A 24,981-nucleotide genomic window follows, 5' to 3' on the forward strand; every position below is an offset into this window, starting at 1 on the left:
TATGTTGAGAGTGACCAAGTCCAGAACTGGGCACGGGCTTTGTGGTGGTCTGGGACAGGTTGATCTCCTGGAGTGCAGCTTTGATTAGAACCCTGGGATGCCTGTGCAAGATGAAGAGCAGGGCTGCAGTAAAGAGCCTGGGGATAAAGGATGGAGCTGGTAAAGGTAAAGAAGTTAAGCAGGAATTTGCACAGAGTGTCTTTAGGTAATACTTTGAGAGCAAGTTAGGCCACTCAAGTATCATCTGTTTGGCTTGACTGAAACTGTACACATCAGAGAGGATCAGCTTCATCTTCTGGTTTTGGCTTCTGGATAAGTGCAAGTGATCAATTATGGCATCAAGTAGGAGTGTTCCTCTGTGTGCTTGTTAGGAAACCTGCTGTACTTTTTGTGTGTGTTCTTTCTGTGTTGCTTCAGATGGAGATACATCCTTTGTTGTGAACTTTATTGGTTTAGTCTCTTACCCACCTCTCTGCATGCCATAAGAAGTCAGATTACAGATTTAGTAAATTTTTTGTCATAAATATTGAAGTAGTCCTTTTGCACAGTGTGTTGTTCCCTGTCCAAGCAAAGCTGCCAAAACTATTACACATTTGTCTTACAGAGCATTGCAAAAAGATGTTCAAGGTGAAGTTGTTCATGAGGTCCTCAGAGGCGACACAGCCTGTCCTGTCTGTGCTGGGCTATTTGTGCTGTTCAGCTGGGGCAGTGGCAGCTCTTGGATGGAGCAGTGAGCTCTGCTCCCACCTTGGCAGGTGTCAGACGGGCTGAGCGTGCAGAGTCTGTGCTGCTCTGCCTGGGCTCAGGGACAGTCTGAGCACAGCATTGCTGTGGGGCTCTTGGCAGAGCAGTGCAGGCCAACAAGAATTGCCCTGTATATCCCGAGAGTCCTCCCTTTCTGCCACATAATAATCTGTTTTCTTTTGTCCTTTTTTGACGCTTGCTGGCACCGTGACAACCATAACATTCTGTGTATGATGGAACATTGTCAATAAATATGCCCAGGATGATGTGCCTGCCTCAGCTGCACTTTAGATGAACTTAGCCCTGGATCTGCAGCACGTTCTGACTCTTGGGTATTGTGGCTGTTAGAGGGCCAAGGGAAGGGTGGAGTTGGGCAATTAATTGTGTAGAGTTTTTAGGTTGAACAACCTTATTCAGAAAAATGGCACTTCTGGACTTGGATGGCTGACAGTGTCTGGGATGAGGCTGAATTGCATTGATAGAAGACAGGCTGTGTTTTCTTGTGTTAAAGACTCAATTGTCTGGAACCTGGTTCAAATAACTTACTGCTCCAGTTCTGGAAGACACTAATACAGTTCCTTTCATTAGGGTAAAGTGTGAAAATTTGTTATCCCTTGTTGCTAATAGAAGCCCTTATTTTGCTTCTTGTGGTTCTGCTATTGGAAGTTTCTGTAATGGAATTTTTCAGTGCTGTTAGACACCTGGCTGCTGAATGTCCTGTATCTTGGTACTGCCTAGGAAATGGACAGCTCTGGAGGAACAGGATTCTAGAACTCCATGACAATCTATTTATTGTGTCTATATGACTAATTTGGAAAGGCTGCAGTGCTATAGTCTTTCCAAATTTGTTGAAGTGTGATCACAGAACCTCCTGACCCCTCTGGACCCTGAATAATGCCCCAAATCGTCCAAAGAGATCCAACTTCTCCTTCATTTCTGTGGCTGCTAATTCTTTTGATGACAGTTTGTAAAGAGAGAGGAAGAAAGGAAATAATTTAAAAATAGTTGTAAGAATGATGTGAATTCATGGATCTCAGCTAGTGTGGCACCTTATCAGGGGAGTGATGCCCTTTATTTTTTCTGTGCAAGCACTGTAAAAATGAAACAAGTATTTAGATTTTCTTGTAGTTGCAGACACCTGAGGACAGTAACTCTGCAAAATGTCCAACTGATAGAAATTCATAGTGCTCTTGTTTTGGAAACAAAAGTTGCTTTGAGTAGTAGATGTTTTGTAACTAAAAGTGTCTTGGGTACACACACACACACACACACACACACACACACACACACACACACACGTTGAGATATTTTTAGTAATCAATGCTGAGTGGATGTTTTCTTGACGGTGGGGAATTTTTAGCGTGTTGTAACTAGGCCTCTTTTTTTCTTTTATAAAAAATCTTACTAAACTTAAGGATATGCCACCCACCCATTTGTGATACAAGGCAAGTGGGCTAAGACCAAATGGTGATAAAAATCCTGCACCACTCTAATGCCATTTGAAATTTTCCTCACAAAAGTAGTCTTCTTTCTAGTTGCTTTGTAAGATTTAAATGTATCAGAAATTGTTTTTGATTTTGTAACTAAGGAATTTACCAAACTGAAGTGGGTTCCATTCTTTCCAAGAGGAGAGATCCCATGAATGGGAAGGTGTGCTGGGTAAGGCTGAAGGAAGGTGGTGTGTTTTGGTTGCTGTGTGGTTGTGGTGTGGTTCTGAGTTCCTCCTGAAGGTTTGCTCTGGTTGAGATCAGTGACAGACCCTCCTTGCTGCCAGCCAAACTGTGCCTTCCCTGCTAGAAAGGCAGGAAAACTCTCTGAAGCAGAAAATATGAAGAGAATGGCTGAGAAGCCCTTTTTGTCTCTGTGTTGGCTGGATTTAAGGTCTGTGTTGTTTTCATGACAGTAAGAGAGAATTGGAAGGGCATGCTATCAGCAGAGTTTAGTGACTGGGTAATCAGTGACCTGCTTTGGTTATTAGCAAGGGGTGGGTTCTGTACCGGGTGTAATTTCCACACCAGGGCACATTCCATGCAGTCCCACTGGAGATGAGGAGCCGGTGTTTGTTTGGTGCAATGGTTTCTGTGCTTTGGGGCATTTCCTTGGGCTGGGGGCTTTTTGTCATGTTTCCTTCTTTATTTTAGGGATTGATAATTGTTTAAGCCCTTAAAAGAAAATAATTGCTCCTGAATGGCTTATGCTATGATATCAGAAGCCTGTCATCAACTGCTACAGACACTGCTGTTTTGCCACAATTTGCCTGTGACAATTTTCTGAACATTGTTAGAAACTTACTCGGTTGTGCTTGGACTTTTCCAGGCATAGTTATATTTCTCATAGCTCGCCATGAGAAGCATCACAGCATTCATGTACCTGTATTGTGTTTTGAAAAGAAATTTTTCACTTGTGCAATAGTCTGGCTTTGGATGTGGTAGAGAAGCTTATATTTTTATTTGTCTTTTCCTAATAATGTCTCAGGAGGTGCATCTCCAGCCAGTGTCTTGCTTGAACTTTCAGGGAAATTATCATTCAGTGCTTTGAATATCTCCCTATTACCATGGCAAATAATTCATGCTGCTAATTAAGACACTGCTGGAATTGCACACAAAGATGGGCAGGGAATACAGCTTACTTATTCTCACAATTTATCTGTCTTATAAATTTATAGGACAGCTGCTGCCAAGGTGGCTCACGGTTTACCAATGAAATAAATCACCTGCTTCATGGTATTTCTCCTGAAGGGAGGGTGGAAGAGCCAGACTTGTTTTGTCTGGTGCACATGGAGGCACGGGGCTAGGAGCAGCACGGTGCTCCTGCCAAATTTGTGTTCCACAAGAGAGAAGCACATTGAGAGAGACCCTTCTGCTCAGAACTGAGAGCTTGAAACTGGGAAGGCCATGAGTTCCCTGTAGAACTGAGGACTGGCAGTTTCATGCTGAGCAGAGTTTCTTACACAGGTCTTGCAAACCCCAAGGAGACTCTTTTGTAACTGTGAAATGAATGGGAAGCCATTGCACAATCTGGCAAATGAGGAATAAATCCAGCAGACTGTTTTTCTGGTGGTTGGAGTTAGAAAGAGAAAGAGAAATTAGACCTGATTCAGGTATGTGTTAAACACCAGGGAAGTGTCAGCACTGAAGAAAGCTGGTGCCAGTGTCTTTGTTGTCCATGTGTAATAGTGGAGACTCTAAAAGGAACAATTCTGTGCTATGTTGTGACTGTGTATCATAAGCCAGAGACTATTTTTGCTTTTTTTCCTTTTCCTGTTGTTGTAAGATGAGTTAAATTCCATCTTGTCTGAAATTTGGTGGGTAATTTGTATACTTTCTTCTCTTTTTGGAAACAGTTATTACTAAATCTCATTTGATAGAAAAATGTGAAAATCATCAGCTTTACCAGTGGCATTGTGGTAGTTCATACTGCACCTTGTCTGGAACTGAGTTGTACTGCCATTGCACACTTACTGCAGAAAATCAAATGCCTGATATTGAAAAAGAATGTTTTTCTAGTCTTCTCAATAAAAGATAATGTTTTCCTTTGTAAGGGCCTATGTGATTAGATGTTTATCCTCTGTTCCCAGGAGAGCAGACATTGTGGTTCATATTTTCTGTTTTGTGAAACAAGATTTCATATAGCTGACTACATCTCTGGAATCTATGTCATTCTCCCCCTAAAATGAACTGAAAGCAAATTGGCTTTCTAAAACATGAAAGGAGCCTAGAGCAAACTCTTTGTCATCACATTCCTGGTCAAATCCAGCATTTGCCTTCCACTGAGTTTCTAATATTTAGTAATGTCTGTGGTTTCCCATGGGGTTGCTTAGGTGAATGTAATAAGTGAGAGGTGTTGAAAGAGAGAAGAGTGAAGACTTCATCATGAGCTGAATTGAGCAAAAACTCTTGGGGGTTGCATGCATGTTTTGCATGTAGTTCTTTAAAATCATGCTATTTTTAATCCAGTGTTTCTGTCCTTCACAATTATTAATCAGAGACAGAAAATACCACCTATTGTACAAAACCTGTGTAAACTAATTGAAGTCTTGCTGGTATATACCAGAAACATACCAGAAATTATGGGGTGATTATTCACATGGACTAAATGTTAAACTTCAGCTCCAGGACTGCATAAATACCTGAAGGGAATGGGGAGAGCAGAGGACACTTGTCAGCCCTGGGCAGAAATGTGTCCTTCTCCACTGGCTGTGTGGGGAGCTGGTCTTGGAAGTGAAGGGTTTCAGGTGCCCCCAGAAGAGGGACTTGGATAACCTGTGTCCATTTGTCTGAACATGACAAATTTATGGGTAGCATGGCAGTTCCAGAAAAAGGGAACTGTTCCCATCTACCTGCTGAGGTGCCAGCAAATGCTGGCTGCTGGCTGAGAACTTGGCTCTGACTTGCAGAAGTGCAATCTCAACATGTCCTGCAGCATTGCTAATAAATGTGAGCCCTTGCCTTAAGAGGTGCATGGTTCTGTATGTGTTTGGTGGTTTTGGGGTTGAAAATGTGTTTTCCAAGAGTTATACTGTTATATTTAAAAGAAATTTTGGGAGATATTAGACAAAAATCTGGACAAACTAGTGTTCAGTCTTGAGTAAAAAAAGTTCACAGTGAAGTAAAATTCTCTTCATTTTTTCATCTACAAATCGTATCTGTCACCTTTTTGTCACATTTTTCTCTCTTTCTCATCTTAAAATGTTGCCCAACTTTGTTAATTTTGCATAATTATTTGCCTTCCCTTGCATTCTAAATACTTTTATTTAGAACTGTCTTAACAAATAGACAACAAAACAAGCAGGGAAAATGTCTGAACCTTTGAGCTGTTGTGATTTTTGTTGTTCTGTACAACAGAAGTTGCAGTTGCCTGTGCATAAAATCTTAAAAAGTCTCCCCAGTGCCAAACAGTGATGAGAGAGTATTTTAAAAACAACTTAAAAATTGTGTTAGCTACATCCTTGTGGTGCTTTACTTCTTAGCAAAAGCAGATTTCAAATAAAACATAAAGGATGATTAAGGGATATTTTAAAATTTTTCATTTTACTTTGTTCACTCTGTACAGTCAAATCTGAATAATGTTATGAAAGTGAAATAGCATTTTAATATTATTTTGGTCTCAAAATACCATATTGTTTTTAGGTGCAGGAATCAACAGGTGGCAAACTCACCGTGAATTGTGTCTAAATTTAGTAGGTGTCTTCAACAATCAACCAAAAATCCTAATGTTCAAGTCAGCTTTGTCATCTTGCTGCTACATTTTCCTGAGTTTAACTTTTGTTGGAGTGAGTCTGTGTTCTAGTTCTGATGTGAGTGCTTTTGCCTAAAGGGTGCTCTGGAATTATGACTGTTCCAAGGGTGAACTTGGTTATTTTTAGGAAGGTTAAACATCTGGATGTTCACTACAGAATCTTTTCCAAAAAAGCATTTTGTTTCTGAGCAAGAAATATCAGCAGAAATATAGCTACAGCACAAGAGAGTGTAATCTCTGCCTTCCCAGGGCACTTGGGTATTTTCAGACTGGTCTGTTGCCTAAAGTACCCCTGGGATTAGGAGGATATTGGGAGGATTTAGCTCGGTAGTATTTTTGTGGGTGGCTTTGAGACATTGGAATCCAGAGCTGGGATGAAACCAAGGGGAGGTGCCTAATTAGGAGTGGTTATGGGGGACACAAGGATTATATTTGAAATGTTGCTAAGACTCCAGGTGTTTGCATTCTGGCTGGAAAAAAAAAAAAAAGGTTGAGATCAGTTGATTGGAGAAAATTGTTCTCTATCAGTATTAAACAGTTTTCTGAATTCAGAAATTTAAAAAATGGTACAGGCACCATATAGGATTTGGAGTAGAAAATTTAAGTAGTATGTCATGATTTTAAGTCTTTCCCATATATGTTGTATGTGTATGGGAAAAAACCCTTGAGGTAAATTGTGCAAGTTAAATGAATTAAAACTGAAATGACTTCAAAAAGAGGCTGACTTCTCTTTTATGAGCTGTCTTACAGCCTTGATTATACACAATACTGCTTTTAAAATGGATCCTGCCTGCCTAGTTTGAATGGCTAGATCAAAAGTCTTATGAAAATATGCTAATGTGTTATGAAAATATTGATTGCTGAAACATTGCATTTCCAGCTCAGGGTTATTTTTCTCCCATGGCAGTTTCCAGGTGCTGCTTAAGAGACCTGTGGCAACCCCTTTTCTGTTTTCTCAGTACATTTTGAATGTCCTTAGCTCTGTACTCTTTCCTTAAGCAGGAAAACTTCAGATTTTCAAATGTAAGTTACTGTTCTAGTTTTCTAATACTGTTGACAAAATGGTAAAGCTGCTTCTGGTGGGAGGCAATTTTTAAAAGTAATGATACATAGATGTTTTATGTACCCCTTGAGAATATCACAACTCTTGTGTGTACATGCTGAAAGGTTTCTGTCTCTCCAGCTGTGTATTTATTGGTGTGATAAGAGACTGCTCCTCCCCACAAATACAGTTTGATTTCACTTGTTTGAATGTTGATAGTGGAAGACTGTTGCCAAGTTGAAAAGATTGTTTTGTTTACTTGAAGTGTTAAAATCTGGTCACTCACTTTGATTTGTGTTTTGTTATTGGCTCCATACATTACATGAAAATGTGAATTGAAACAGATGGTGAAGGATCAGCATTTAGGCTTCCAGCATGTAAAATTTCCTGGAAAGCTGAGTCTTCTACTAAGGCATCAGCAGCCTGTGTTCAAAACCACATCATGTTTGTTTTATAGCTCCTGGATGCCAGGCATATATTAAGTTGTTCTGAGGCTGCTGCTGCAAGGACATCCCCATTGAGCCCAGCAGTTCTGTGTTTTTCCTAAAAGAATTGAGCTGTTAATTCCCTAATCCTTGGGGAAATGATTTTAAGTTAATGTCAAAATTGGAGGCCATTGCTTTTGTGGGTTCAGAATTTATACTAAAGTGTCTGTTCACTCTTTTCAAAGCAATCCTGTTAAAGATGGAAAGAATAGAAGGTAACCTGGCTTGCATTTATGTGTTTTCCTTTCTTTCCATGTGGTTGGAAGTGTCGTGATTTTTACCAACTCCTGAAAAATCTGATCTGGCTGCTCCTGTCAGGGCTGGACTGGCGTTTTGTCTGGGTTCAGTTTATGCTGGTAAAGATGTAATCTGACTCTGCTGTGACATTTAATGAATACTGAGGGAAAAACTTCTTTTTAGAAGTGGATCTCCGCTCTGCTGTGTTGCAGTTTCTCTAGCCTAAAACACCCATTAAAGGAGTACAGTTTGAATTAATGAAATGTGTATTTAGAATCACTGCTGCAAATTAGTGGACGACCTGAAACAGGAGAGAACTTACTTTTCTGTGTAATGTTATCTCAGTGCCTTTACCTAGAAATTTGCTTTTTGAAAGGCAAACATTTTGTCCAGTAAAAATAGTATTTTGGTTTTGTTTGGGATTTCTAGTAATTTTCTAGCATGGCTATCCCTGGGTTTGCAGAATATTACAGACTCAGCCTGTGTGTTGTCTGATGCTGCATCTGGGGTGCACAGTTCAGTTCTTTGTTTGTAGAAGGAGAATGATACATGATGAAATGACAAAATCTCTCTGATGAAACTAGTTCAGTTTTCAAGTGGCTGTAATTTGATGCTGGTCAAACAGAGATTTCATTTGGTCCTGTACATGAAGACTCCTGTACTTCAGTTTGTCCAAAAGGTTTTTGTGGTGCAATATTGAAGACATGGCAGCTGCTGTTGAGAAAATGTGCTGTTAATAAGCATTTCAGCATTTGGAAGCCCAGCTCAGCATGTGAGATGCCTCTAATAATCTCTGAACATTATCATTTAATTAAACCTCTACTGTTAGAATAAGCGAGTACAAAAGAGCAGTAGGACATGTTCTCCTTCTTTTTCTTGTTTCTCAAGACTGAAAAGAACATACTGGGTAATACATTTGGAACTGGTCCACTTGGTTTTTGTGTTCCTTGGGTTTTGGTGTCCCCTCCCCAAAAAAAAGCACAGTGGGTGAAACTTGGAAGAACTGCCACTTCTTGTGTTGTCACTAGTGTTCTGTGACTATGGAGATGTTAATTGGAAAAAGAAATTGGATTTGAGGGGGAAATTGGATCAGTTTACAGTTTGGTGGTGGGAAAGAGTATAGGTTCCCCTGTTGTGAGTAACACTATTTTAAGTCATTTTAATCTCATAGTTCTTCCACTTAGTGTTTCCTTTTGCCTGTGGGTTTCTCCCCTTACTGTGTATTTTTCTAGACTAAATAAACTCAGTTCCTATCTCTCCTAGTCATCTTAGAAACTCTTCTCTGCACTCATCCCAGTGACAGGCTAATAATTCTGCTCACACTGAAGCTAAATTCGTACCCCAGCCTGCCTTCCCCCTCAGCAGTCCTCTCTCCCTTCTGTGCTGGATGGATTGTGTGCTCTTACACCACATGACTCAAAAAAATGAAAATTGAGAGAACACCTCTGGAAAAAAAAAGCGTCTGTCCAAAATACTGGCATTAATAGGTTCACTAGTGTGGGGAAATCATAATGCTCATAATGTAAAACCCTAACTGACTTCTGTAGTAAATCATGTGCAGTTTTGTCAGGGTGATTGCATTAGGGTCTGTTTATGTGTGTTTAGGGCAGTGCTAACAATGGAAGCTGAAGTTCTGTTTCCTGCTTCATGGTACCCTGAGTCAGCCAGCCCTTGGCACAGATACCTGCCTTGCTTGGCTGTATTTGTGTGTAGTCTCATCTTGGTGCTTTATGCTCGGAAATTTTCTTCCTCAAATAAACACACATCTGCTTGTTTGGGTTGTCCTGTGCTAAGTAAAATAGTAATTTCTGCCCATTGATTAAGAGACTTTGTGGAGTGTGTCCTGTGCTTGAAAGTGTGAGTTGCATCAGAACAGGAGGAAATTCCCAGTTTTAAACTTAATTTCCCCCTTTGTACTGCCTCAGTTATAACTGAACTAAGCATGGGAATTGTGGTGGGTTCAAACAGGCCTTTGTGCATTCTCTCTGGGTGGGATCCTTCAGTAGTGAAAAGCTGCTCTTTGACATATTGGTGGTGTAGGCCCTAATTTATTTCCTGTTTAAAGGAGTTTAGTATTTGTAAAGAAGTTGCCTTGCATTTGCTATTCAAAAAGCAAATTATGTTGCTTTTTTATTTCAGAGTTTTATTTCTAATTTTGTGAATAGCAGTGCATTATTCTTAAGAAATGAAGTACTGGAATTATGAAATATTATCATTACAGTATTACAGGTGTGAGATTTTACTTCAGTCTTTTCGTTCTAGCTCCATGGAAGTTTTGGTTTTTGCTTTTGTTGTTGTTTTGTTGGTTTTTCTTTTTAAGTCCTTGGCTTTTCACTTAAATAGCAAAGTAGTAGGTGTGTTTCAGTCAGTGCTTCTGCTTCAGGGAGGAAAGGAAACATACCTTGCATCTTCTGGATTCATTGCTGGTAGTTCCTTCACCCACTTGAAGCTCACCAGCACTTTTTTTTTTTTTTTTGTTTTTGCCCCACCAGCACTTTTTTATCATGTTTGTATGTTTGGAAGATGGACTTGTTCAACTTAGTTTGACTTCTGTGCCTGTGTCTGCCAAAGGAACCTGATACTCTTACAGAGCTTTGGGTCTATTACAGGCCCAAGGAACTTCTTGGAGTTCTTGACATGAGCAAGTGTAGAGCTGAAGTCTTCCTATCCCTCTTCTCTAAATCCCTCTTCTCTAAATTTAGAAAAAGTTAAAAGTCCAAGTGTCATGGTTTGAAAATACTCAAAAGTAAGGCTACGTCCAATTTTATGAGCTTGTTTTGATGTTCTCTGACTATTTGAGAGAGGTTGGATTTGGTTCTGTTTATTTTTCAAGTGAAAATATAATTTATTGTGCCTGTAGACTGTTACAGAACACACTGTCAGAGGTGGTACATTAATTGTTTGGCAATAACTTGCAAAGTAAATATGAATCTCCTAATTGTGAGGCACATAGGAGATGGAATAGCAGTGAGGACTGGGACAAATATTTAACTCCAAATTACAGAAACTCCCATGTTTTATCAGCTTACAGCACAGGGTCCTCTGAGATCTGTTGGCTGAGTGTAGAATTGTGCTGTGGCAGCTGTGTTAACAGCACTGAGTCATGGGAGAAATTGCTTGTCAGTGTTGGGCTTCTGCAGGAGCAGCAGCCCTGAGCCCAGCTGGGAGAGCTGTGCCCAAGCTGGGGCTGGCAGCAGCATCTCCTGGGGCACTTCAGGGCATTCCTGTGTGGGAGAGGCTGGGACTCCCTCTCCTGGGGCACTTCAGGGCATTCCTGTGTGGGAGAGGCTGGGACTCCCTCTGCAAGGGAAATGTATTTTATTGTCAACTGGATGTAGGGAGCATCCTCCTGTTTTATGTCATTATAGTCATTCTAATGCACTTTTCTGTTAAGTATAAAAATCACAGAGATCAAAACATAGATGGGAGCCTAGGGTGATGATTCTAGGGAAGTTTTTATTTTTTTCCTGAAATTAGAAGTGCCATAAAATGAAACCCAGCACTGAGCAACGTTCTGTGTAATGCAGAGCTTCACCATCAAGTGATTGAAAACTCCAGGTTGCATATATGACTGGGATATAAATTGATACCTTTATAATCCAAAGAGGTCTTAGCCATCAGAATTGCAGAAAACTTTCCTGTGCCAAGGATAACCTTTGATGTTTCCAGATGGCCCTTTCTGAAGCACGATGTTATTTGGATCACGATTAGGCTGTCGAGCATAAAGCTGTAGACAGCGTGCACAGTGGTACTTTGTAGACTTTAATTACAGTAACCACACCCTTGATTTGCCTTTTTTCCTGATGCAAAAAAGGCTGGTTTTTGAAAATTCCTACAGTTGAAGGTGGTAATTTAGATAAAAGAGCTGTTTCAGCAAGTCTTTGGAGTAGGCTAAATATTGGACTGACCTTTGCAGAGTTCACTGGTCTGTTGGAATCTGAAAATTTACATAAAGAAATATACTTGTGGCTCTGGAAAGAGAGGATTGTGTGTAACAGATCTTGATTTGACCTCCTCTCTTCTCCCTCCTTCAGTCCTTCTCTTGATTATTTGTGGAGGGGGAAACAGTTTTCTCCCTGAGGAAAGTCTCCTCCCTGTGTGGTCAGTTCTTTCTTGCAGCTAAGCTGCAATTCCCTTGCTTTGTCAGCTGCCTCATACATGTATTTATGTGCATCCTCATAGTTAGAGATTTACATCTTGTTCTGATATTTGCTGCTTTTAATTCTTCCTCAAAAACATTGTATTTGTATTTCTGTTTGGCAATTTTTATGGTACTGCAGCACAATTTGAATCTAACCTCTGCAGTAAACTGAAGTCTTTTGGAAAGTGGTAGACAGTTAAGGACAATACAGGTCTTTAATTAGTTTAGCAATTTGGTTCTTCATTTTTTTCTCATCCTCAAACATCTTTTTAAAAAGCTGATAGTTTGGCCCTTGCAAATGCAGTATGGCTTCTTTGTGCACCTCACTGAATGCTCTGTTTGTTGTTGATGCTGGGTTTACTGTTAGTGAATGGCCAGTGCCTCGAGGTGTTGTACCGTGGTGTAGCTCTGCTGCTGGAGCAAAGTTGTCTGCAGTTTATTGGTGAAAGCCAAATGTGAAAGGACTGAAATAGCACACAATATTATAAAATGTTATATATTGCAGCAACTACAGTACTTATGGTCTGTTTTGAAAATTAACTTAATTAAAGCAGTGCTTACTTCTGCATGGAAGGTTGGTTACAGGAAGGTAGGAAGGTTAGTTTTGTTTCATTTATGTCAGCTCCAGCAAAGCTTGGATTACAGGTGTGTGTATTACAATGTGCTTAGTGAGATCTAACTGTAAGCTGTTCCCAGAAGGATTTTAGTCCCACCTTGTTCATGGCCACATCCTGACTCCTTTTCTCTTTGTGTCACACCTGCTGCTTGTGCAGCTGCTGGCCTGAATCAAAACTTGCTTCACAAAACCAGGGCTGTGATGGTTTTTTCTGCTTCTTTATTCTTCTCCTGTCCGTGAATAAGTTTTAGTACCAAAACCCAAGCTAATTGCAGTGGCAAGTGTTTGAAAAAGCAGGTTTTGTTTGCAAAACTCTTAATGCCACTGAATCAGAGGTGAGCAAACTGAAGTTGATACAATTTGCAGTGGAGCCTGTTGGGCTTTCCTTGCCTCAAGCTTTCGATTTTCAAACCAACATAGGCAAATCCTGTCAGAAACTGGGGTCCTTCAGGTTTAATTGTCAAGAAGGTATAAAAGTAACAATAGTTTTAGGAAACAGAACCAGGGCTGTGCCTTGGCTCAGCAGTTTGCTGAGGCTGGTCTGCAGCAGGATGCCAGTGTTGTAGAAGAAGTTGCCTGATCTGGTACAGCTCAATTAAAACAAACGTGGCACAATTAAAATATAAAATCAGGTAAAACATTTGCTACTAGCAAGCTCTGTATCTTGATATCAAATGTGGTTTTTCACATATTCTTGTTCAGTTTAACTCGTTGAAATGATACTCCTCCTTCAGTGGAGGTCCCCTATTGCAGACATCATTGTATAGATGTACTTTTCACATTTGCAAACTCCTGGTGATACAATTTCAAAATCTTGCTCCTGGAGAGGATTCCTTGGCTGGTGGTCACATATATTTGGCAGCAAAAGCATGCTCTGCTTTTTATGACTGCTTGGTTTTTCTTTCTTTGAGAAAAAAAGGAGGGAAGGTTCCCAGATCTTTTTTCATTTGACAAGTTTAGAGCAAAACTCTTGACCCAGTCTAAATCAACCAACCAACCCTCCTCCATAACATAAGGAATGTCAAAAAAGTATTTTGAGTGTGTATTTAGGTAAGAGATAAAAATTAGGTATCCAGGCTCCCATTCCAGTGTGGAATAAAAAGGGCAGTGTTTTCTGTGACAACAATGTCAAAGACAATCCATATGATTGTTGGATTTTTGGATATATATTTTAGTTCAGGCTACTTCATACTCAGATATCTGTGTCCAGTACAACTTATTTGAAGCTGTACTGGTTAATTTTTCTCCATTAACCACTGATTGCAAATTTTGCTCCCAAATATCCTGTTGACTCTGGTTCCACTGGAGCTCTGGGGACATCAGGAGCTGAAAGTATTTCTGAGGTAGGTGGGCACTATCCTGTGTTGGTTTGGAATAATGCTCCTTTGGACTGAAGTGTTGTTGTGCTTCCATGCAGGGACTGGAAGTTGTGCTCCCATTCCTGCAAGGAAATGAGTGCTCCAAGCTGAATGTGAAATCTGGAAATCTTCCAGTGGCTGTAATTCCAAAAAACTGTGAAACATGTTATTCTTTGTTCTGTTGGCAAACAGTGGGGTGAGCCAAAGGAGTAGCTCAGAGAATGTTTTTAACAGAAACTATTTTTTTTTTCAAGACTCTGTCTCCTGATGCCTTATTGAATACTTCAGTTTCCTCTCAAAGTGAGCTCAGAGGAGTGTTTGCTCTTAGCAATTTAGTTGGGAGCTTAGAATTTGGTCTTGCAGAGATAATTTAGGAAAACAGCTTTCTGGAAAGAATAGAAGAGGTGCTTGGGATTTAAAATTGTATGGGTAGAAAAAGAATATATGTATGGTATTTAATAGTGTGAAAATGTTGTTCTGGGACATCTGCCTGGTAAACAGCAGAATTGTTCTCTGGTTACAGTTTGAAATGCCTGCCTGAGCCCTAACAGAGTCTGTGTAGGAAAGTCTGGTTTTAGTGGGACATTTCCTATTACTCTTTTCTCTTTGTTTTGTTTTGTTTCGCTTTGGACTTGTTTTATTTTCTGACATAACCCATGTTTCCATGATTTACTCACACTTAGGGTGACAATCAGATCTGCATGTGACAACGAGATGAAATTGTAAACTTACTTTGGAAAACAAGCTATTCCTTTAACAGGAGTGAAGCCATAGCAATTTGTTTGCTTTTCCTGTGAATCACACTAAAGAATGGAAGAGTGTTGAGATATGTTTACAGCTGTGGGTGCCATGACTTCACACTTCAAATTATACCTTTAACTTTACACTCAGATTTAACTTTGGTTTGGCAGCAAGCCTAATGGAGGCTCTTAAATATGTATATATCTTACACACATAAGGCAGCTGAAAGAGGCTTTTTAGTCATACCCTTGACCTGGAATCCAGGAAAGGAAAGAAGCAGTGTTGCTTTTACCTGTGGAGTGAGTCCACCCCCAGCCAAAATGAGTATTTGTGCAATTAACTGTAATTGATCTTCATGTCCATGGCAGTGCTCTTCTTTCATGTGCTCTGGAGTCCTTGAGTTTGATTTGTGCTCTTAATAAATAATTCTACAGTGGCAGCTCACAACTGCCAGGTACATGAGCACCAGAAATGAATTGCTCTTTGCAATAAATTGCCCTAATCACTGAGTAACCACACACTCTTTTTAAGGAATAAAATAGTAGAATGTTTTGAAAGCTTACAAAGCAGGTAGATTCAGGAAAATCTTTTCCTCCTGAGTGGCACATTCTTGCATGATCCAAAAAAGCCACAGTCACTGGGTCAGTGCAGCAGTGTGAGGGTCAGTGTTGTTTTCTATGTGGAGTAAATAGCTGTACAAACCTGCTGTGGGGCAGAGGAAGTGCAGAAATACTTTTCAACTTGCTTCAAGTTTACCAACTGCTATTTCTTGGCTTTCTGTGTTTCTGTTGCTAAGACAATCACTGATGGAATAAACACACTAAAAATGCTTTGAAATACATGAAACCCTTGGGGGCAGGGGAATGGAAATTTTCTCCATCCTCGATTTTGACATTGAACACCAGATTTCCAGCAGAAGTTGGTTGTTCTGATTTGGTTTAGGTTGGTTTTTTTTTTTTTTTTTTTTGGTGTTATATTGGGGATTTTTCTATTTCCCTTTGGAAGAGTTGCCCATCAGCTGAGATGGGACCCTCACACTGAATGTGTGCCCTCAGCAAGTTCTGGGAATGAATGAGGAGTATAGAGCAGGGAGGGAGAGGCAGAGGGAGGTGCCCTGTCATCACTCTTCCAGTGCTGGTACCTACCTTTGAGGAATTTTCTTTTGAAGAGTTGGGATGGATGTTGTGTTGGGTGTGGATTAGTGTCACTTACCTTGTGAGGAGACAGCTGACATTTGGTTTTAAGGGTGGTATTTGAAATGCAAATGAAGAGTACCATATTGATTGGGTAAATAGTCATGGATTTAATGTGGGCTGAGAAATATTTGCAGTTTTGTGTGGTCACTTCTCAAGCAGCCACATCCTTCAGAAACTGAAATATGCAAGTGGAAATATCCCTTCATGTTTGGATCCACTTCGCCCCAGATGTGGCCAGTGTGAAAAGCTCTCCATGAGTTTTGAAAAGGACTTTTCAAAGGAGAAAAGTTGTGGACAAAAATTCTAGTCAGAAGGACTTACATGTCAAGAAAGTCCCTTAATTTTTCACCAATTAGTTTTTTAGCAACAGATGAGGTAAGCACCTATCATGACTGATTGTCTCTCCCCAGAGTAAGATCAGTGAATTAAATTATCTCCTTGCATTCCCCGTGTGAATTTGTGATTCTGTGATGTCTGCAAGTTGTAGATTTGGTCCCATTAAACACAGCAAAAACTTTTCTATTTTAATCCATTTGTACTCAAGCCTATCTAGCATGCTCACCATCCTTTTATAGTCTTGTTTTCCTCAATCTTGTGAACTCTTGGATGTTTTGATCACTGATTAAAAAGCCAGCATGATGAAATGCAATCTCTCTTCATGTGAGCTTTAGTGAACTTAGTTCATCTGCTGCACTTCCCAAGTCATTGTGATTCATTTGTTGCTCTATTATTTGCATTCTTGTATAGGTGCAGTAAGTATGCAGGGAAGGTTTGTCTTGCTGCTGTTACAGCAGCTTTTGTGTGAGAATGATTCATGTCCAAGGCCTTTAGTGTGCATTGCTATGGCAACCTCAGGGCACAGGCCTCTCATTGCCCCCTTGGCAGAATTCTTCACAATAATTTCTCTTGTACCTGGAAGTCAGGAGTGATATTTACACATTGATGGGCTGAATTTTTATGATTATACATTTAGCAGGCATCTTGTGCAAACAGGGGTTTTTATTCCAAATACATAAAATTTCCCTAATATCTTGAGCAATAATTTTGGGGTACTTAAGCTAATGCTGCCACTGACAAGTCTTTTCTCTTTGATTTTATGTCCAGAGATGGGCCAGATCAGGAGTCTGAATCACTTGAGAAACTTTTCCATTTGTTCATTATTATTCAGGGAGACACGTCCCTCAGTCTGGTTTTGTGTGTGATTTTGCAGATGGTTATGCAGAGATGAGATGAAGAACAGGTGATTGGAAAAGGTGAGAAGTTGCTTTTGTGATGGCTGTGTTGGCTTGTGGTAATTTCAGATTGCCCATGACAAGTGGGTTGTGTAGAGGGGAATGCTCTACACTGTCATCTGGAGACACCTTTGGTTCCTAGTTTGGGTCTTCATTGAACAAAACGAGTTGCACATTCTTACTGCTCAACACAGAGGGCAAAAAGAATCACCAGACTGTGCCTGAAGTTTCCTTCTGGAGGTTTGGAAGGACTGTTATCCAGAAACTGCTTGTCTTTTGATGATAAGGAAGAGCTGAAACCTGAAAACCAGTGCTTGTATTGACTGGGTGATTTTCTTGAGTGGAAATACAAAAGAAAAAAACCCCAAAAGGTACATAAGAGGAAAACAGTAGGCAGATGGCAGAGACTTTGTAGGGTAAATGTCCTCAAAGACAGGTGAGCTTGGACCTAGAGGGACAGGGGCAAAGAGCTTGACCTGCAGCTGCTGCTTCAGGGGGAAGAGCTTCCAAGTGTCTTCAGTGGGGTGCCATTACTGTTGTTGTGACAACGTGGATTAGCTGGTTACCATCTTCCCTGGCTGGGAATGAAGTGGGTCTCTGTTCCCTTGGGAATACAGAAGTTATTCATTTTTTCCCAGAAGAGGGGAGAGTGCTGCTTGGAACACCAGCTCTCAGTGCTGTGGTATTTTGCATGGTTACTGCTTGGGAGTGCTGGTGTGTCCCAGTGGCTGGGCATCCCTGGAATTGTTCTGTAGGTAAAGGTCTATGGAGCACTCTGTGCCAGGCTGGACAGCTCTGCTGGCATTGTTGTCTGGACAATGCTCTCACTGTGAGGCTCTGGGGCAGACACACAGAATATGTTATGGAACAGTGCTTGCTGTGTCTCTGGCTTGGCATGCCTTAGCAGGCTCTGTGTTGGGAGCACTTGCCCATCAAGCTGCCAGAAATAGATGCCTGATGGCAGAGAATTCATGAAAATTGATCTCAGCCATGTAAAGATGCATGTTCAGAGTGAGAGCTCAGGTTATAGAGGAAGCAATGGGGAAGTCACCTCTCAGTAGCTGGCTGAGAAAACGGTCTTAAGGCACTTGAGTGCTTGGTTTTATTAAGTACTAGGGTGTAATAATTAGTTACTTGTTACTTAACTAAGCAAGAATCTGATAGCTTTATTAATAGTAAGTCTTAAAGCAGCTTCCTTACCTGGGTGTTGAATTTCAGGTGTGGTAGTGCATGAATCCTGAAAAATGTATTTCCTTGGGAAAACCCATGTTGTCTTTGTATTTTGAGCAGTGCTCTGCACATATGCCAGAGTTTGGGAATGAGCTGGGAGTTGTTCTTGTAACAGGAGACACAGGTGAACTGCACTGAAGTCAGTCTTCAAAAGAGCCTTTAACATGGCCTTATCCAGTATTAATTTTCAGATTGAGGATGAAGAATATTTTCTTTGTAGATTGTCATGTTGTAAGTACTGAGAATTGCACCTAAAGTCAGTACTTAAGTCAAAGCATAACTGTGCACAAGCTTGTTACAGACATTTTCTGTGCATAAGTTTCCATTACTTGTTCCAAGATTGAAGAGTATTACAGAAATACCTGGTTAGAAGGAAGCTGGTTTCATTTTTATATGTGCAGTGGAAGGCTGCTTCAGTGTGACTGCAGCTCCTGAAAACTGCCATTGGTGTGGGCTCTGGCTTTGGCTGATGCCTCTTGAGAGGAGCGTGGTACTGATGCCCTTTGGCTGTGAGAGCACATCAACGTGCATACTTGAAATATGCCTATGGGAGAATTCTGTTCTGTGCATGGGGAATCTGTTGGGCTTGTAGAAGGGTATTTAAATTTCAGTTAAAATTACAAATTGGTTTGCAAGACACTGGCATTTTGAATAGTATTAAAAACTTGGAAGTAATCTTACTTTTTGATTCTTTCTTGTGATAGTCATTTGTTTATTACGTCTAACCTAGATCAATGTGTTAGGAAGTATTTATTTGGGATCAAGGATTTTTAGTCTCTTAACAAACTGTCCATCCAGTCATTGGTTAGGATTTTAGGAAGCAGTTCTGGTTTCAGGTCTTGTGCAATACTTTAAATAATGTAGGGAAATTTAATGTTTAAAAGATGTGTGGTTTTATTACAATGAGATTCACTTTGGCATTGTCAAATTATCCTTCAAGTTTGCTTGTGGGTTACTTGTGTTGGAAACTTTGGATGGAATCTGGACGTGCCTGAGCTGCTCTCTTGGTTCAGCCTGTAACACTCAGTGTGTTTTGCCTTGTTTTTTTCCAGCTGCCCGAGGAGGAAGGAAAGTGTGACTGTATCTCCCTGGCCCTGTTTGCTGGAGTATCAGTGAATATGAATTTCCCCAGACCATTATCCTGGTAGCCACACTGAGCTTTTAGGTTGTCCTGTTACAGGATCTCTGTGGGGGGTGGTCAGGAAACATCTGATTACTCTGTTGCACTTCACTTGTGCAGCATGGAAGGACTTTAATTCTCATTTCTGCCTTGCCCAGAATCAGCAGGTTGCAGTCCTGAGCACCGGTGCAGCCTGTCAGCAGGGTTGGGATGTGTTGGATCATTGTTTACCACGGGTTTGCATTTCTTCAGTTTCTTCATCAAACCAGAGGGCTCTCAGTTTCAATACAAAACTGATGGATTATGCACAGGGCTGATCCATGGTCCATGTATCATCTCTATTTTATCTGCTTTATGAATCGTTTTAGCATTTACAGTGCTGTTGTGACTAACAGTTAAAATTATGACAAAATGGCATTTTAATTATCATAGCCTCCAGTGTTGTCACTGAATGAAGAATTGTGTAGAAAACATTGTTCATCTCAAAAGTATTTGCTGATTTGTGAAGATAAAATTTTATGAACATAAGTTAATAAAATTCAGTTTAATCCATTCTGAAATTCCATTCATTTTGTTTTTCTCATAAATGTGGAGTTCCTGAGTATTCTTTTAATAGACTAGTTCCACTATTTATTCTCAAATCCAAGCAATGCAAAGCTTTCCTTTCCCTTTGTGCAAGGCTGGGTGAGGGAATGCTTCCCTCTGAAGTCAGAGCTAGAAACAGGACATAAACCCAGTGTGATTGTCCTCAGGCTGTCTCCTTTGATGTGAGTTTAGCTGTGCCCATGGCATGAAAATAATGTGCTGTGAACTGTATTATGTATAACCTGAACATTTATATGTGCACTGGTTGTAAGTGCTGAGTTGTTATGTTGCATGTATTTGCAATTCACTGTATTGATCTTCATGGATGCTTTTTAGGGCTCTGTTCCACAGCCTGGTAACTAAAGGTCATGCATACAAAGAAAATACAATACTTAAAGCTTAAGATTGTCTTTATGTGTTGGCCAACATTATGAGCAAATAAGATACCTGATTTTCACTTTTAATGTGGAGATATGTGGAAGTTATTAATGGTAATTAAGCAAAGCAGTTTCTAATTTCTTAAAAGCTTATTGCACTAGTATATAATTCCATCTAGAAGAGGCAGTCTGTTTGTCAGTGATGTTTAATATTGAGTTTCTGTAGTAGCAGATTCATATTTGTGTTTATATATTAAACAAAAGTATTTTAAATTGTGTTTCTAGTGGTTTGGTAATTATCCCTAAATTGCTTTTGAATTGGGAATGGGATGAGTGTTTCTTTAACTGTCTCGTATCTTCAGTTTTTATTTGCTCAGTGGTACTTAATTTAGAACAATCATGTAATTCAATTATCTTTGTTCCATATCCATGGCCTTGCTGAAATTAGGCTTTTTGGTTGGTTTCAGAAATATTCAGTTATGTCTTTTGTAGGATAAGGCTGATGCAATTAATGTAGAGTATTATTCTTGTTGTTTTCCATTACTTTAGTACAAGTTATGGAAAAGCTGTTGGGAGTTGCAGAGTGACTCCCAGAGCCTCTCCTTGCCTGCTGTGCTCCTGCCAGCACAGTGGCCTCTGCTGCACTCATGTTCATATTTCCATGCTTTAAACCCAGTGTGCTGCATTAGGAAGTCAGTCAGATAAAGCTGGGTTTGAAATGTCCATCAGTAATGCTGCATTGAGTGATCTGCTCGGTGGAATAGGGAGGTGATTGTGTGTGGTTTCATAAAGGCTTGTTGCTGCTTGTTGTGAGGTTTGGGGGGGTTTCTTTTATTTGTCTGGGGGTTTTGCCCCCAGCTAAGTGAGCCTTAACTGCCATATCCACTCTGAAGATGTGAGAAGTGTTATGGAAAACAGGTTCCTGTTATTGATGTGCAGGTTTTGCAGTATCTGCAATTGAAGTAATTTCAATGAGTTTGAGGAAAAACCCCTGAATCTGGTGAGTTCAGAATAAATTACCACAAGGCTTTTTGAGTTGTCCTTTGGTGGCTGTGCAGGTTTTTCATGCTGCAGCCTTGAATATAATGAGTTAATTCACAAGCTACAGGATTTGTGTTCTAGATGAGACAAGAACTTCAGAGGGAGCTGCCATGATTTGTCATCCAGTTCTGTATTTGTATTAAAATAAGAAAAAGAATTAGCAAATGGACACTCACAATGACAAACCTGCCTTCTTTTTCCTAATTCCAGGGCATATTCCCTTGTGGATTCCAGTCAAGTGTCTACCTTCCTGATTTCTATTCTCCTCATAGTCTACGGCAGTTTCAGGTAAGATTTTCTTTTTAAGGTTCTGCAGAGTTTTTATTTTTCAAGTAAAAATATTGCAAGTGACTGAATACAGTTTATGCCTTTTTGTTTCATTTTATCTTTGTCAGACCTAGCCAACATAAAAATTATTTGCTTCTGAGAAGGAAATGGAAAAGGAAGAAATAATAGCGAGCTGGGGTTTCTGAAAGATGTGATTGTCATGGTACAAGCACATATAAGATAACATGAAAGTCAGTCGTTGAGGACAGCTCTGTAAAATCATATTTCAGAGAGTAGAAAAGGATTGTTGAGACAGATAGAAGGTAGTGTTCTGGCTAGCAGTGTTCTATCCATTAGCCAGTGGTGGTAGCTTGTGAATGCTCTCCTGTGATTTCAAACCTGTCCCGTGGAACAGCAGTCCCTGGGTCCCAGTGCTGTTTGTTTGAGTGTCAGTAACAGCTTCATGGAGAAGTGGGAAACACTGCCAGTGTTGAATTCCAGCAAAGCATCTGAGAACTGCTGCAGGATGAGTTTGAGTCTTCAAAAATCAAATTTGCCTCATTTTAGGAGACTTGAGTATAGTTTAGAGAAAACTCAATTATCCTCTTAGACTTGCCTGCTGTATTATACAGTCGGTTTTACTGTGATGGCACCTAAGGAGTGAGGCTCATACTGACATATTGAAACAATATAATCACAATATGAAAGTTTGGGTTTTATTTTAACTTAAATACAGCATGGCTTTCTTTCTGCTTCTTGAAGAACATTGCTTCATTTCACAGCTCTGTGATAAAAGGCCTTGTACTCACTACAGAGTCTCTGAACTGCTATGAGTATTCCTGAAATAGATGATAGCTGTGCTCATCCATATGATGTAAGCTGCAGCTGTTTTAGGATAAGAGGTTTTATATCACTACTGTAAGTTAATAAAGTCATATAATGAAAGAGCCAATTTTTTTGCAAGAGCTGTCTGTTGTTAGCAAGTGTTAGGTAACAGCACTGCTGGTGAAATTAAAATAGAAGACTTTAGGGAAACAAAATCCAGAGATGATCAGAATAAAAAAGTAATCAAAGGTTGGATTTGTTTAGTTTTTTCTTCAAGTTTTGAGTCAGATTAGCATATAGTTGAGGAACTAATTAAATTTTTAACTATTTGAATTTATGCTATTGTATAAAAAGGAACTATGCATCTGGCTGCAAGAAGCAATAGCATTTATTAAAATTCAATTATGAAAACATGGTGCAATATAAAACAGCAGGAGTGGGTGAACTTCAATTGCTTGTCTTTCTTGGAGCTCCTTGCCCTTCAAAATTTTCCCCTGCTGTTTGCCATCCTCTTCCTGTTGGTACCTACACATGCTCTTAGCATTTTGTCCTATATTTTTCATTTAAAACCACTCACTTAGCAAGGACTGTGAACTCCAGAGCAGTCTGACTCACAGGATGGGCTAGTGGGATGGTGATGGATACAGACCACTGAGGAAATGTCCTGTTTTGGTCTTTTGCCTTTGTGTGTATCCTGAAGACACCATGATGTGAGTTAGAGACCAAAATAGGGTCCCAGAGTTTTAAAATTACTTTCCTAATTCATCTCCTGTATGTGGTTTCTTTAGCAGGCGTCTGAGCTGAAACCCACAGTTACACTGGGGACTTGGACAAACTCTGATTCACTTGGATCAGTGAGTGAGGTCAAAGTAGTTTTTTACAGAAAATTGTGCAGTGTTGTTAACAAACAGGTCTGAAATACAATCAAGTTATTTAAGAAATTGAAGTGTGGTAGTAAGTTACAAAATTATATTCATCTGGAAATTCTTAAAGTAGTAAAGTGAAAACTTCTGGCAAAGTGGATGAATTTTCTTAGAAAATTGATGTGCTGGAAAGATAAAAGTTACAGCTTAGGGTGCTCATTCTCATCTGTCAGCAGTGGTGTGTTCATCTGGATTTGAGTGCTCGTCTCCTGCAGAGCTGTTGTAAGACAAAAAGAAAACAGCACTCCTCAGTTAACCTTTGTGTTGCAGAAGGTGGGTTTGCTTTCTGATTTTCAACTGAAAAGAAGCAGGTAGAGTTGTTGTAATATTCCTGGCAAGAGGCTGAAACAGCAGTGCAGTAATAGGATCAGAAAGAATTGGGTGGGTGAGTCATTAGGATAAAATCCACGTGTGTGGTGGATCTAATCTAAGGCAGGCAGCGTCAGGGGAACAAAGGAAAGCCTTGGTCTACTGTCCTTATTAATAGAAGCATTTGTCCAAAACAAATGAATAAATCCCAAACCCCCAGTATAGTCAGAAGAATGTCTAATAAATTGTGGGTAAAGCCCAGAGCCAGAGCAAAGTGCAGCGAGAGAGCCAAGTTCCCCTTCTCTGCCTGTGCATGAAGGAGCATTTCCTGCCTACGTTTGTGCTGGGTCAGGAGTTTTCGCTTCCAGCCCTTCTGAACGTCCCTCTCATGTACACTCTGACTGCTCTCAGTCCTTGAACTTGACATGCTTTTATTGCTGGCTGCCAAAGGGGCAAGCCTAATCCTTTAAACCATTACAAGCTGTAAACTGGAGCATGCAAGTAGATGTGTTAGTTGTGGATTTTTAAAGAGGTGAGCTCAGCTTGAAACAGGTTGTCTCTGAGGACAAGACAGCCACCTTCTTGTCCGAATGCTTCTCTGTGACTTTAATATTGGAGTTACTTTGCAGGTAGCAGCTAAATCTTTTTCTATCCTATCACATCCCCAGACAGGGGCTCTCAGCTTATGTAAAGCCAGATTTAACCCAGAATCTTCCTGTTCAAATAGCTGCTTTTGAGCCAACCTGAGAAGTGTGGGATGACTCTGGGGCCTTCTGGCTGTAGGCTTTGAGTATCCAAAGTGTGGGTGTGAGTAGAAAGTAGCTCACATGGTGAACCCAGAGTGTCATGTGAACATGGTGTGCTGAGGGTTGGCTTTCCAAGGGGCTTTCCCATGCTCCCAGAGCTCTCAGGTGGGTGGCTGTCCTCACTGCTAAATCAAGAAGGGGCTTCTCAATAAGTTGCATCTGCAGGTGCCCCTGTAGATAAATCCTTGCATTCCTATTTTCTCCATTGCTTGATAAGAACATCTCCTGCAGGGTTTCCCTGAGGCATTTCTGCAGTGGAGTGATCCATGGTTGAATGTGAACTTTGCAGGCAGTGCTGTGCCAGCAGCTTACTCATTCCTCTGGCCTCAGTGTAACCCTCCCAAGGGGCTCCCTGTGAGAGGGTGACTGCTTGCTTTGAAACCCTGCACTGGAAATGCAACCAGCTGGAGCTCTGAGGACCCACAGAAGAAACAAAGGAGCAGCTCAGTGCCCCAGGGAAGATGCTGA

The 24,981-nt window shown here is 40.4% G+C and overlaps 1 protein-coding gene across 2 annotated transcripts in view; it reads left to right on the forward strand.

Annotated features, from left to right (window-relative positions):
- SPPL3 (signal peptide peptidase like 3) overlaps window positions 1-24,981 on the forward strand; it is a 56,107-nt gene that overhangs the window by 11,044 nt on the left and 20,082 nt on the right. For both annotated transcript variants that reach the window (XM_059863968.1, XM_059863969.1), the window contains exon 2: window positions 21,594-21,671. In XM_059863968.1, coding sequence (XP_059719951.1) covers window positions 21,594-21,671 — 78 coding nt within the window. The remainder of the gene's footprint in view (window positions 1-21,593; window positions 21,672-24,981) is intronic.

Source organism: Haemorhous mexicanus, chromosome 19, assembly GCF_027477595.1.
Source record: "Haemorhous mexicanus isolate bHaeMex1 chromosome 19, bHaeMex1.pri, whole genome shotgun sequence".
Lineage (NCBI taxonomy): Eukaryota > Metazoa > Chordata > Aves > Passeriformes > Fringillidae > Haemorhous > Haemorhous mexicanus.